Raw genomic sequence first — 12,439 nt, 5'->3', positions numbered from 1 at the left:
GGCTCCTTTCTGCCCTGCCCTCACTCTTGGAGCTTCATCAGTTGTGGCAGTTTTGACTCATTTAGCTCTTTCTTTCCATGCTGTCCATTTGCAAATGGGCAGCTTGTTACGTTGCTAATGGGAATCTGCTCCTAATTTGATCCATGAAGATGATACTTATGCCCCCATACATATGCCCCTTGAAAGTCAATTTTAATCGTGACTGCGAGTCAAACCTACCTTGTGAGCTGGTGAGCCTCTGGATGGGCCTTCATGCTCCCAAACTAAGACCAACGTGGCTACTGCAGCTTGGAGCTCCCCATGGCCTAACTGAGCCCACCACACACCACAACCTGCAGTAGTTTGGAGTAGCCCAAGCAGAGACCTGAGGCCTGAGCCATGCTGCCTCTGGGACTCCAGGTAGCTCAGTGAAAGCTACCTCCATGCTGCTGAAGATGATGGTGTAAATTCATGCTGTCTCTCTTTTACAAGTGAGACCAGACAAGGCTCCCTATAATGCAGAGGCTCATTACCRAAAGGCTTCAGCCGCACCATACCCAATTCCTTTCTGATACTCGGTGGAAATTCTCTGTGTGGCCAAAAGCCATGCACTGTGGAGCGTTTTGCAGGCAGGAGATGACATGGTTCCCCAGGGGTCCAGCTGCACCAACAACTGAACCGAGAACATCCACCCAAGTGGTAGCTGCTGGCGTCGTTCCTCCTGCAGGCGGGATCCGATGGTGCAGCAGGTCTGGTGCAAGGACGGCCTTGCTTCTATGTCCCTGTCTTGGGGCTTTATTAGGAGGGAGACACCCAAAAGGAAATTGTTATGATAATGCAGAGCGGCTGCATCCGAGGCTGATGACTGTGCACAGCTACACAGTGCTCCAGAGAAGGCCTGGAGAAGGATGGTGGTGTAGAGATACCATCCAAACACTGGTTTTGGATGAACTTAAAACACAAGGTTCAGCATTTCTGGCAAAAAAAAAAAAGCAGTTACTGACGCTCTCATAATGTGAAAAGTCCCAGTGCTGCCCCAGTTATTAAAGAGGTTTTGTGTGAACCTGTGTTCACGTTGCGAGGTTCAAGAATAAATTGCTGAACCTATGAGAGTCTGTGACTGAATGTGAATATTCCTTCACCGTCCATTGAACTGCCAGCTCTCCCACAAGAGCAGAGCAAAAGCAGAACGTAGCCTCTGGATTTTGCAGAAGAAGGATTGTTAGTGCAGCACTTACTATCTCATGTACTCTGGAGTAACCCTAAAACTTGTATTTTCAACAGGCGATTGTGTCTCTCGTAATAATGTTTGTCATTCAGTGGATCTACACCCTTGTTAGCCTCGGTGCGGCAGTTAYACTGTATTTTTACATTGGCCAAGTGAGTCCAGGACTTCCCCTTGGTGAGGTTTTTTTTTTTTCCTGCGCTATTAAATCTGCTTAAAAATTCATTAAGCTTTSAGTTAATTAGGAATTGAGATTCTTGTGTTTAATATGCAGGTGACACATAGCAAATGATAGGTTTTGTTTCCTTGCTAGTTGTAATACATTTTTATATCTAACTCTTTAATTTTATATTTGATTCTTACTATAACTAGCATTAGTTTGATGGGTTTAACAGTGTTTATTGTTTCATTGTATTGTACTATAAAATGCAAAAAGAGGTACTGATACTAAGAATTAATAAGGATGACATTGTAAATATATCACAGCAATGAGAAAAATCTCTTGTAAATACATTTTAATAAACTTAATTAATCAATCTAAGCCCACCTGAGAAAACTTTAATGAAAATGGAAATTATGACGAGTATCTCATTAAATCTCAGCATTCATAATCGCAAAACAAGAGAGCCTTTTGATTCCAGAAATAAACAGGTTGAATATGTTAGGAACGTAATCTGGGAAAATACTCTTAGGCAAAGGGCATTAAAAGGTCTGTGCATGTGATTGGCTTAAATAAGTTCAAAATTAAATAGCAAAGCACATTCAGAAAGCAGCTCATTAGAGTCTGCAGCTCCTTGGCAGAGGTGCAGAGGTGGTTTGGGCTGGTGTATGGCTCTCAGGGGAGAGGGTGATGCACCCACAGTGTGTGTGTACACACGTACATATGCATACATGCGTACATAGGTACCTACATGCATACGTGCAATTTTATGTCCTGCACCCAAGAAAACCTAGATGAGAAAAGTCAAAGGAACCTGAGTTCATACATCATTTAAACAAGTTAGAAAAAGTCACCTGTGTTTATTTAGATGAAGGACTATTAGACACCAAGTTACTAGATACTAAATTTCAGAATCCCAAACTGTGAAAGACTGAAAAATAGTTGTCATTCAGGAACCATCAGTATATTACCACTGTTTCTCTATCAACTACAGTTGATTTTTATTTGTCTGTATGTGATACTGGAATAGAGCTGAGATTGTGGATGGTACTTCTGCTTCTTTCTACTTGCCATTTTGTATCTGTGGAAGTATTATATGTAAGGTTTTTTTTTTTAAACAACTTTTTTGACAGCCCCATAAATTAAAGAAAAAGTAATCATGTTTTCAGGCTTTTGAGCTTTTGAGTTTTCTTTGCCTCTGTATATTCACTACGTTATATCTCTGCAATCTGCTTTTAAAATATCTACCAAAAATGGCCTTACAAAGAAATTCTCAGTGGGTATGTAGAGGATACTGGAAGGTGATCTGAAAAATGGCTGCAAACGAAGGCATTTTTTTCTTGTCTTTTCTTGCATGTGCATTTCCACACRTACAGTAAAGCAACGCAGGGCAAACAAAATGTAAGAAAGGAACATTCAAAGCTCACCCTGATTTTCATTTGGTTGTGAGTGAAGGTCATTTTGTGGCCACACTGGATCAAACGATCCATGAATTTGTTCTCCAAAAGACAGAATGACCCTTCTGTTTAGAAAGGTTGAGAGATACTGACTTGAGAGACGCTTAGATGGACAACAAGCTAAAGACCTTAGGAGTGCTGGCTCTGCTGCAGAAATGCTCTGGGATCTTTGATGAGTCCCTTCACCTCTCTCTCTCTCCCTAACAGTTTAAACCAAATTAAGCAGGTGTTGCCGTGTCTCCATCTCCTCCCTGTCCCTAGCCACATACTTCTGCTGCTACCTTTGCTACCAGCTCTGGCACCTTTCTGGCCCTGTAGTGAGCCAGTTCAGAAAAAGAACTCTACCGAAGAAATCAGAAAAATTTTGTGTTGATGTAATAAGCTAAGCCAGCTCCCCATGGGGTCAGATGAGAGCTGGTGCTGGCACAGGGAATGGTGAGACCACAGCTACTCTAGGTCAGATCAGCTGAACGGCTCCGTCAATCTCCTCCTCTCTAAAGTGGGAATGATCTTTGCAATCTAGTGAGGAACAGGTGCTGCAACTGTTATCTACTTTGGTCACTGTTTTACTGGTATTTTAATAAGTTGTCAGTCTGTTTTCCTTGGGAACTTTCTTAACAATCTTTTAGAAACTTTAAAAGTGTGTGGGAAGACTTCAGAAGTATTCTCACAATCGCAACATTTTCATGTTCTGAAGGCTAATAACAAACATGCTGGTTTGAGATTTCAGGCAAAACTTCAATGGCATAATGCTATTATGAGAGAATTAGCAGCCTACTGATTTTTCCTGTCTTTTCTCTGCAGGAGCAGCAGCTAATTTCAGTTTCTTCAGCTGGATTAAGTTGATGTTGGTCACCTCATGCAGGTTGGTACCAGTCACTTGGCAGCGATCGAGGCAGTGTTCATTGTTCCTGTGACCCACTAATGTCACAGAAAGGTTGGGGGAAGCTGGCTTGTTTATTACCTTAAGCACTCCATCGGCCACTTCTTGGGTACTCAGTTATTCTTATTTGWAGACAAAAATAACTGTTTACTCCTGTTAGCCCTCTGCGTGGTGAACTGCGGCAGGGAGAGGGAGCTGGAGCCTCTCCTGCCTTGTTTGTTGGCACTTTGGCTGCTAACCATGTCCCAGTGGTTGAAGCTTTATCTTACTGTCCAGAGCTTGCAAACCTGGTAGTAAATGAGGAATGGGAGACTCCGTCTCTTCCACATACCCTCCACTGAAAGCAAACTACTGTGGGAGTGGTGGAATAGGCATGCATGCACCAGCTGTGCTCTACCTTTTGAGAGGAAATTTGGGGCAGGCAGCAATAGCTATATGGACAAATTCAATAAAGTGTTCAGTGAAAGAGTCATTCAGTATTGAGTTTGTATAGGATTGTATTAGCAAATGTCTTGGACTTTTCCTTCCCAGAATACCTCRGGGTTTTTGTTTGTTAGGGTATTAATTGGCTTTGTTAATTCATTTTKCTCCTATTAATAATTAATTCCATCATGTCTGGGTTTCCCAGAAGGGATAGGGGCCATCTCTGCCCCTGTATAATGCAGTGGGATTTGAGGTTCCCAACCTGGTTGGTTGCTCTTCTGCTTGTGATGGGGGAGCACCACAGCGAAGACCACAGAACGTGGGCTGCCGTGCGTTACATGTGCGGATCTGGTGGCTCCTTTTGCCGAAAGGAAGCTCCAGCCGCTGAAGCCCATTGGTATGTGCCCATGCCTGCACTAACACCTGCCTCTGCCCACAGTCCCCGTAACATGGCCACCTGCCTTTGGAAGCAGAGGTGGACCTAGCAGAGGTGAAGAGACCTCTCTGAGGTCCCCGCCGCAGGTCCAGGGCGCAGCACAGCTCAGGTCTCCTGCAACACCATCCATGGCAGTCTCTGCYGGACCAGTTGGATTTCTCTGTGTGTAGGATGTCCTGTCCTGACGAGCCACCAGTGCTGCAGACCTGCTGTGCCATGGGTAGTTCTGTTCACGTAGCTACGGCAGTAAGGTTGCATCCTTGTCTAAATGTTACTGGGATGAGAGCTCAAGTCAGAAGAACTACAGAGAAAAGGAGTGAGGGGGCAGAGAGGAGGTGCATTATGCCTTGCACATCTCTTTTTTGCAGATGTACCCTCCCTGCCTTTTTCTTTTTTCCTTTTCACGGTGTCTGCTGGGATCATAACGCGCACCAAAGCCATGGGTGAGGAGGTGCGGCGGAGAGCAGGGCACCCTGGTCTCTGCGGGAAGCACTGCCAGAATTACTCACTGCACGGTGAGTCAGGCCTGGCTGCTTCATACCCCACGCATTCGTCCGTCCGCTTCCACCGCAGCGCACGGGCAGATTCATTACTTGCAATTTTAGCTGGCTGCAGGTCTGATGATAGAGCAGACTTTTCCTCTCGGCCGTCCCTCTGCGCTTCACAGGCCGCCCGCAAGGCAAGGCTTCGCGGAGAGCTGCTGCCTGCGGCCAGCAATGTGAAAGGAGAAGCAAACCCCACCAGAGAGGCAGCCCTGCTTCCCGTGCCGTGTTCACGCGCTGGTACAGTCCTTAGCACCTGTGATCAGTGCGATTGATTCGTAAAGCCTCTGCCAAGGAGAACTGAGTGGAGAGCTGGCGACAATCCAGGACAGAGGCTGAGCTTATTTATATGTTGTCAAAGAGTGAAGTCTCTCCAAGGTAGACAGCTAGCTTGGTAGCCTTATCCTAATGCCAGGGTTGCTGCTCACACTGGCCCAAAGACAATTTCAGCCCTGCTTGGGGGTTGCATGGTTTTCTTGAAGCCCACCATTGCTGTGCTGCRAGAGTGGGAGTAACCTGCAGACTTTTCCCAAGATCTGTTCTCTTGAAATCCAGGCAAGACATTTGAATGAACTGGAGGTAAAGGAGAAGTCCCATTAGAGTGCAGGAGAACTGGGAAGCCAGGAAGGATCCTCGACACCTCCAACCCTCTCCGAGTGCTCAGAGAGGTCTGTGTCAGGGCTATAAGCTGTGGCAGTTTTGGTTTGCGGGTGTGCAAGAGGGCKCTCTTAAAATCGGCCACTGGAATGGAAAGATTGCAGGAAAATCTCAACTTGCATTTAAAAAAGGAAGATGAAGTTTCCAGCCTACATGGTTGCAAAATAAATACATAAATAAATTGAAATGTACACCAGAGCTTAGGAAACTATAAGAAGGATATTTCTCATTGTCAATGGCTCGTGCTCCTTCTCTCCCTGCATGGTATGGAAAACATTTGGCATAGCCAGTGTTTTATCTGTTCTCACCATAAAGTGCAACTACACTTGAAACGCCATGGAACGATTCCAAAGACGAAGCATATTCATTTGCCAGTGTCTGGTTGGGCAGGGCAGGGGGATATAATTYTTGCGCACCTTCTCGGAAAAATGTTTTCTGATTAACTATGTGCCTTCCAAGGGCGCTGAGGGCAATTTCGCCTGTTTTCGCCGCACTCCTGGCTGGGCTTCGTTTGCCGGGTTCAAAGCGCGGCTGCTGATGGCTGGCAAATAATGGGTGACGCGAGCCCCTGGGCTCCTCTGTTTGCAGGAGAAGGCCATCTCCCGAGGAGCGCATCGTGGTGACACCGTCCTTTGCAACAGTTGGCATGGAGACCACGCAGCTCACCGAGGAGAACGCAGACTTCGCCGCCCGCGGCCGCTATCACCACTCCTCCGTTATCAGCAGAGCGGAGTTTGTGAATCAATTTTAGTAAAGGAGGAGGAGGGGGAGGAAAAAAAAAAAAAGAAAATCAAGCTGTCGCTTCTAAAAGCATTTCTAAATGCTGATCACTGCCACAGTGCCTTGGAAGATACTTGAATATGTGGAAAGGGTGTGAATGGTTGTTTATGTTTTTGAGGCTTGTTTGTGGATTGCTGTTGAGCTTGTTTGTTTATGCAGACTGCAACCTTTTCAGGTTTCAAACCTTATCCAAAAGGAAAAAAAAAAAGCAAATGAAAGGGCCAGTGCAGTGAAGTGATGAGTTATTGAGGACACTCTAATCCTTTTAAAGAATTCAATTATAAGCGCTATTGAGCTCTAAATTCTGCTGCTGCTATAAAAGCTTACAACACCCAATTTCAAATGTCCTCTGGGTGAATACGGTGGCAACGTGCTCTGTGTCCCAGAGCAGCGGCCTCAGCGACAGCACTGCCGGTCCCGGGCTCAGCCGTGCCACTGACGGATGTGACCTTCTGGGGCAAGTCACTTCTCCTCTCTCGGCGTGAATCTGCCTGCTTGTAATACAGTAATTTTCTACCTCAGTATTTCAATTACCAAGGTCTTAGAAAGTACTTTAAGGCTTTAGACAAAAGGCTGCAATTGGTGGCAAGTGCAAGAGAGTTATGAAACGTAGTCGCAACTGGAATCAAACCTGTCCGTTTAAATGCAGTAATGCAGTATAATGAACTCCTTTGTACTGTGAAACTGTAAGGTGATATCTTAGGAGCTTTTCATAGCCATTTCCCACATCCCTTCCGATATGAGAGCTGGGAACTGGAAACATAACTGTTTCCAAATAGAGCATCTCTTGGCCAAAAGGACAGACGATTCAAAAGTGGTCAACAGAAAATATTGTGCCTCATCTTGGCTAATTCTTCTTAAAGCCCATCCTGTGCTGAGCTCCCCCAAGGAGCTGTTTCCCCTGCTGAGATGATCTGCAGCACATGAGCTTGAGCCTGGGGCACTGCTGGGTTTCTCACCTCAAACCCTAGAAATGGGGGTGAGGCCTTGGGCAAACTGCCCGTGTTGGGGTCACTTCTGCTCACTTGGGGAAAATTGCCTCCGTCCACGTTGTCTGGCCGGCTGGGAGCCAGCCTTGCAGGGCACCTACATAGGTGGGAGCRAAGGTGCAGGCTTCAGGGCACATGGTAAGCTGGTGTTGAGCCCCAGCAACACAGATCTGTTCTGATGCTTTTTACATACATATTTATATATATAAACATATATATAAATATATATATATGTGTAAATAAAAGAAGGAGGGAATCACTGCCTTTCATTTCCTTTAATCCCTGATCATTTCAGCCTTTACATTATTTCTTCCTTGTTCTGTGAAATAAAAGCTTGAGAAACCAGGAACTCCTCTCCGTGCTTGCTGTAGGACAGCTCTTTGAATGTCTTTGAATTTGGTGGCCGTTCAGCGTCCCGGCGCTCAGTGCCCTTGGCTTTTACTGACCGTGCTCTGTCACGTCTCGCAGTGTGGCCTGCTTGAGGTTTGGTTCTCCTAGTTCTCTTATAGAGGGAAGCAAATGATCCTTCCTGCTGAAACGAAGATGAGGGCAATCCGGGTGCACTGCAGAAAGCATATTCATTTTTCTAGGCTTCAGTTTTTTTACTTATAAATATTTTTAACCTTGTCTTAAGCATTTATCCTGATAGACACAAGAGGGAAGTTGTAATGTTCATGTGGCCAACCTCTGAGTCACCTCAAGTTGTTCTGGGTTAGCACTGCTCCTTTCAGGAGCGTTTCCTTTTGTATATGTCTGCAGTTTGGATCTGTTGTTCGGATGTGGCTCTGCGCTGAAACTTCCCCAGGGCTCCCTGGGACTCTGACCCAGTGGRGACACGTGCACTCAGGTGGAGGTACCTTGCTGTGCTCATAACGTCGGGACAGACCCTGCACTGCTGAATTCAGAGAATAAGTAAATAACAGRGGCATAGGACTGACTTGTGAATGTCTGTGCTGGTGCATGATGAATAAAATTATGAGCACATACAGGTTCTTCTGTGAAGACCGATCTGAGGAATTTTGCTGGTACTTTGCTGTTATCAATTCAAAGCATGGCAAGATCCCCTGATGAGGGTCAATTTTTATTATCAGCTATTAAGATCAAATTRACTCATCTGTGACCTTTGCAGTTAATGCAATTGGGCAAGCTGCAAACTTTCCTYGGTGCTGATCTGACTCTCTGACAAGCTGCATCGTGATGTATTGTTGGCTTTTGCAGTTTGATACACAACTGTAATGACACTACTGCAAAATTCTGTATTGCTTAAAGCACTGTTGCATCTAAATAGTGTAGCACATTCCCTCCTGAGGTATGGACTTGCCCAGCCTGGCATTTCTCTGTAACAAAGAGCTTAAACAAAAGAAAACCCCAGAGTTCAGCATGCAGTGGTTAATGGGTAGAAATTCCTGGGTTAACTTTTTCTTCGTTAGGTCCTAAACATTCACTTCCCTTCTTGAAACAAGGCAGAGATCTCTCCCGTGGGGAGGAGGGGGAGTGTCCCTTGACCACCAGCATCTCACGGGGGTCCTGAGCTCATTAAAGCCACGTGACTTATTGATGGGGACCGTCTGCATCCCTGGCACCACAATTCCTTCTCTTCTCCACCAAAACTGGAACGTGATGGGCCAGAAATACAAACAACTTTTCCCTTTCGCTAGTAGTATTTTGGCATGTAGTATTTTGAAAGGGGCCTGCTCCTTTTGGCCAACTAAGTCTGCAGCTGCTGTCCCCATCCCGTGCCACAGCCGTTCCTGCCGCTCGCTTTAGCTTTAGCGACCCGTTGCATCTGAACGTCCTCTGCAACAATTTTTGTTTTGTTAGCCTGCTGGCAAGCCCTTAGGCGTGCTTTACTGGGCTGCAGGAGGAAGCCACCCCGCTGTGCGAAGGCCCGGTTAACAGCTGTTTGGAGGGCTCGGAGGCTGGGCTCAGCAGTGCGCTGGGTTTTGTTGGCTCTTTATGGGGATGGGTCATGCCTTGATGTTACTGGCAAAAGGCAGTGGAAGGACTGGCATGTGCAACAGTTGCTACCAAGGCCTGGCAGGGAAAGAGATGATAAATGCGCCACAGGACAGAGCAGGATCTGTTTTTCACGTGTCCTTTTGAATTGACTCATGTAGCTTGTGTGTGGGCACCAGGCTGTTGGAGTGCAGCAAGATTCCCAGCTGCGTCCCGTGGGCATGCTGGGGACAGCAGACCATGGTGGCAGTGAAACAGCAGAAGGCTGCCTTGGTTGCTGGTGTAGTGACCCAAGGGAGATTTGCTGTTGCTCCTCAAAGCTTAAATATCCAAATCTGATCATTGCTTTCATGCCCAGAGAAGGGCATTTAGTTCCTTCTGAGCAGAGTTCCCAATAGCCAATATGGTTCAGAGAGAATTATTCAGTGGTGGTTGGGTCAGCTGTCCCAGGACCAGGCTGTCCCCTTCAGGAGGTCCCAAGGAAGCCAGAGCAGTACCTGCAGGAGATGTGGCCCCAGCGACGCTGAGCTCTGGAGGGTATGCGAACGCAGTCATTGCTCCTGCCTACTGCTCCGTGCATGCAGATCATCTTTGGGCTCAACATACTGCTCTTGGAGAAACTTTCCCCAAAGCTTCTGCCTCCTCCATTGGAATCACCAGCACAGCAGATACTAGATCCCTTCACCACACCGTAAGTATCAGCACTTGGTGTTTTTCTCCCACCGTATTTGCAAGAGAGGAGTGTACGGCATAGGACTGGTTTTGTGGCTGCCATTGCACGTTCCAAGTAGAGCAGCTTTGCTATTTTATACCTGAAAAGGGATGTGTTGATCTTCCTTGGAGTGTTTACTTTTGACGTAATTAGCAGTAATGGTTGAGGGAAGCCTTGTTGTAGAAGCTACTGCCTCCGAAGTGATAGGGACAACTGGTGTCAGGGACACCGGTGAAAGGATCGGTTCTTTTCTGCCAATAATTCTGTTTCCATTCATTCCAGTATAAATYGAGAGTGTACCACTTAGTGAGGTTGTGCTTTTGAAAAGCCAATGTCACCATAAAATCAAGGCTGCGTTTTCTTTCCCCCTGGCCACTGGCATAGTGCCGATAAGGTCAAATGGCTGTGGTGGTTTGGGGTATCCCAACCACATGATCAGAGCAGCCTTTTTGAGATTCGTAGATGGTTTCTCATCCAATAACCCGACAGACTTGGTAACTTTTGAGAATAAATGAGTTGAGGCCATGCTGGTAGGCAGACCTTTGTATAACAAAGAAGCTTTTCTAAGGAAAAGAAAGAAAAGTAGTATTGCAGGAGAAGGCCAGGGTACGTTGTCAAAAACAGCAGCAGGACTTGTTCTCAGTGGTAAAAACCCTTCATTTTCATGTGCATCGCATTAGGTAAGAGGCATGCTCTCTTCATGTACTAAACAGTGCTATAAATCAATGAAATAAAAGTCTGTAGCTTTTGTAGCACTCTTTAAAAAATGTGTGAAATCAGGGGTAGGAGTTTATCAGCTTAACATTTTATGGGTGAAAGGAAGGAAAGTGGGTGGGAATTCCCACCGTGGGTGGGAATGTGTTACTTTTTCCCATCCTGGAGCCAAACTGTGACTCTGGATCCTGTGGATTTCATGAAGGTTCAGTTTCCCTGAAGGTCTGTTTGGGCCCCAGCTCTGAGCGTTATCTGTCCAGTACGAGTTGCAGTTTGGTTAATGCCATTATGAAAAGGGCCTCCTATCTTTTAAGCCATATAAGCTTTGTTATCATCTATAACTATCTTCCTTTGGGTTCATGGGGGTTTTTTTTGGAGAAATGAGAATGTTCTGTAGTGGGTCAGGGTGTGAAAGCATTTGTTTTTGAGAGATATGTGAACGTGAAAGTTCTGTTCTGTTTTTTGAAGACCCCCAACTGTAAATTGGTGGATCTAGCTTTGACAGCTTCATTTGCAGAAGATAAAAGCACAGAAGGTAGTGAAGTTTAGATATGTTATTACTTGTGTTGCAGTAGTGCCTGGAAGCTTACGCTGAGTTTGCGCTCCCACAAGGCTGGCAAGCGTCTTGAACTCAAAATCTTCTGCCCCAGAAAAACTTGCAGTATGAATAGCCAAGACTGAAAATGGGCAGAAGAAAAGTGAAGTTTTGCTGAGATACTGGGATTAAGAGCTTCTTAGTTGGTATAAATTGAAATCATCACACTGGATCAGGGTGCGTGTCATATTAGGAGTCTGCGCTGGGAGAACTAAGCTCCTTAAATCTGTAGCTTCATTCAAATCCATCGTTTCTCTCCCCTCATGCCTATCTCTTAGTTTGCTTTGAGTTGCCTTGGATGTACTTTGCTGTGTACAGTGGCCAAAAAGTCACACACCTATGATGTTCACATGTGCATATCAGGTAATCATGATACGTAGAGCTGGGGGAAGAAGCAAAGAACCGTGACAAAATACGTGAAAGAATCGATTCTGTAAATCCTACTGCTTAATTTAGTAACTGGGACAGTCTGTGGCCAGCGAGACAGTATGTTTCACCGATGTACTTCTGGGTCAGACAGACAGCATTTTTTTAAATGGCATCATATTTATACCTGCAAGGTTAGAAGAGGAGATTTGCTGAATCACAGTAGTCAAACTAGGATTATCATTTCAATTAGTGGGAAACTAAGGTTACCTGAATTATTGGGCTTGCCTGATGAATTCTAGAAAGAGCAATTACTGGGATAAAAGAGAGAAAATTAAAGGATTATAGACAACCTATAAATTTGAAAACTCCATATAAAACAGGTATGTAATGGATTTGCTTTTGTTCCTGACATAAGAGGGGCATATTATCGAGGCCCAGATTTGGCGCAACGGCACTGAGACCTGGGTTGAGGCAGGATCTCAGTGGCAAGAGCCTTAAAGACACCAGTGCTTTTATGGAGGAAAGATGCTAGCAGCAAACTGCTGAAATATATAGCTTTACA

At 45.5% G+C, this 12,439-nt stretch overlaps 1 protein-coding gene across 7 annotated transcripts in view; it reads left to right on the top strand.

Moving 5' to 3' along the window:
* The window catches only part of SLC12A8 (solute carrier family 12 member 8), a 71,114-nt gene extending 63,234 nt beyond the window's left edge, over nucleotides 1-7,880 (top strand). For 3 of the 7 annotated variants that reach the window (XM_026087414.1, XM_026087415.1, XM_026087416.1), the window contains exons 13-15: nucleotides 1,264-1,381; nucleotides 3,626-3,686; nucleotides 6,351-7,880. In XM_026087414.1, coding sequence (XP_025943199.1) covers nucleotides 1,264-1,381; nucleotides 3,626-3,686; nucleotides 6,351-6,513 — 342 coding nt within the window. In that variant the 3' untranslated portion in view covers nucleotides 6,514-7,880. Of the gene's footprint in view, nucleotides 1-1,263; nucleotides 1,387-3,625; nucleotides 3,687-4,931; nucleotides 5,774-6,350 lie in introns of those variants that run through there. The other 4 variants (XR_003256980.1, XM_026087417.1, XM_026087418.1 and 1 more) reach the window with 4 other exon arrangements.
* Nucleotides 7,881-12,439: the final 4,559 nt, after the last annotated feature.

The sequence above is a fragment of the Apteryx rowi genome, unplaced genomic scaffold (assembly GCF_003343035.1).
Source record: "Apteryx rowi isolate R43461 unplaced genomic scaffold, aptRow1 scaffold_715, whole genome shotgun sequence".
NCBI classification, from domain to species: Eukaryota; Metazoa; Chordata; class Aves; order Apterygiformes; family Apterygidae; genus Apteryx; species Apteryx rowi.
The sequence above is the reverse complement of the archived record's forward strand: the minus strand, read 5'-3'. Positions and strand labels throughout refer to the sequence as shown.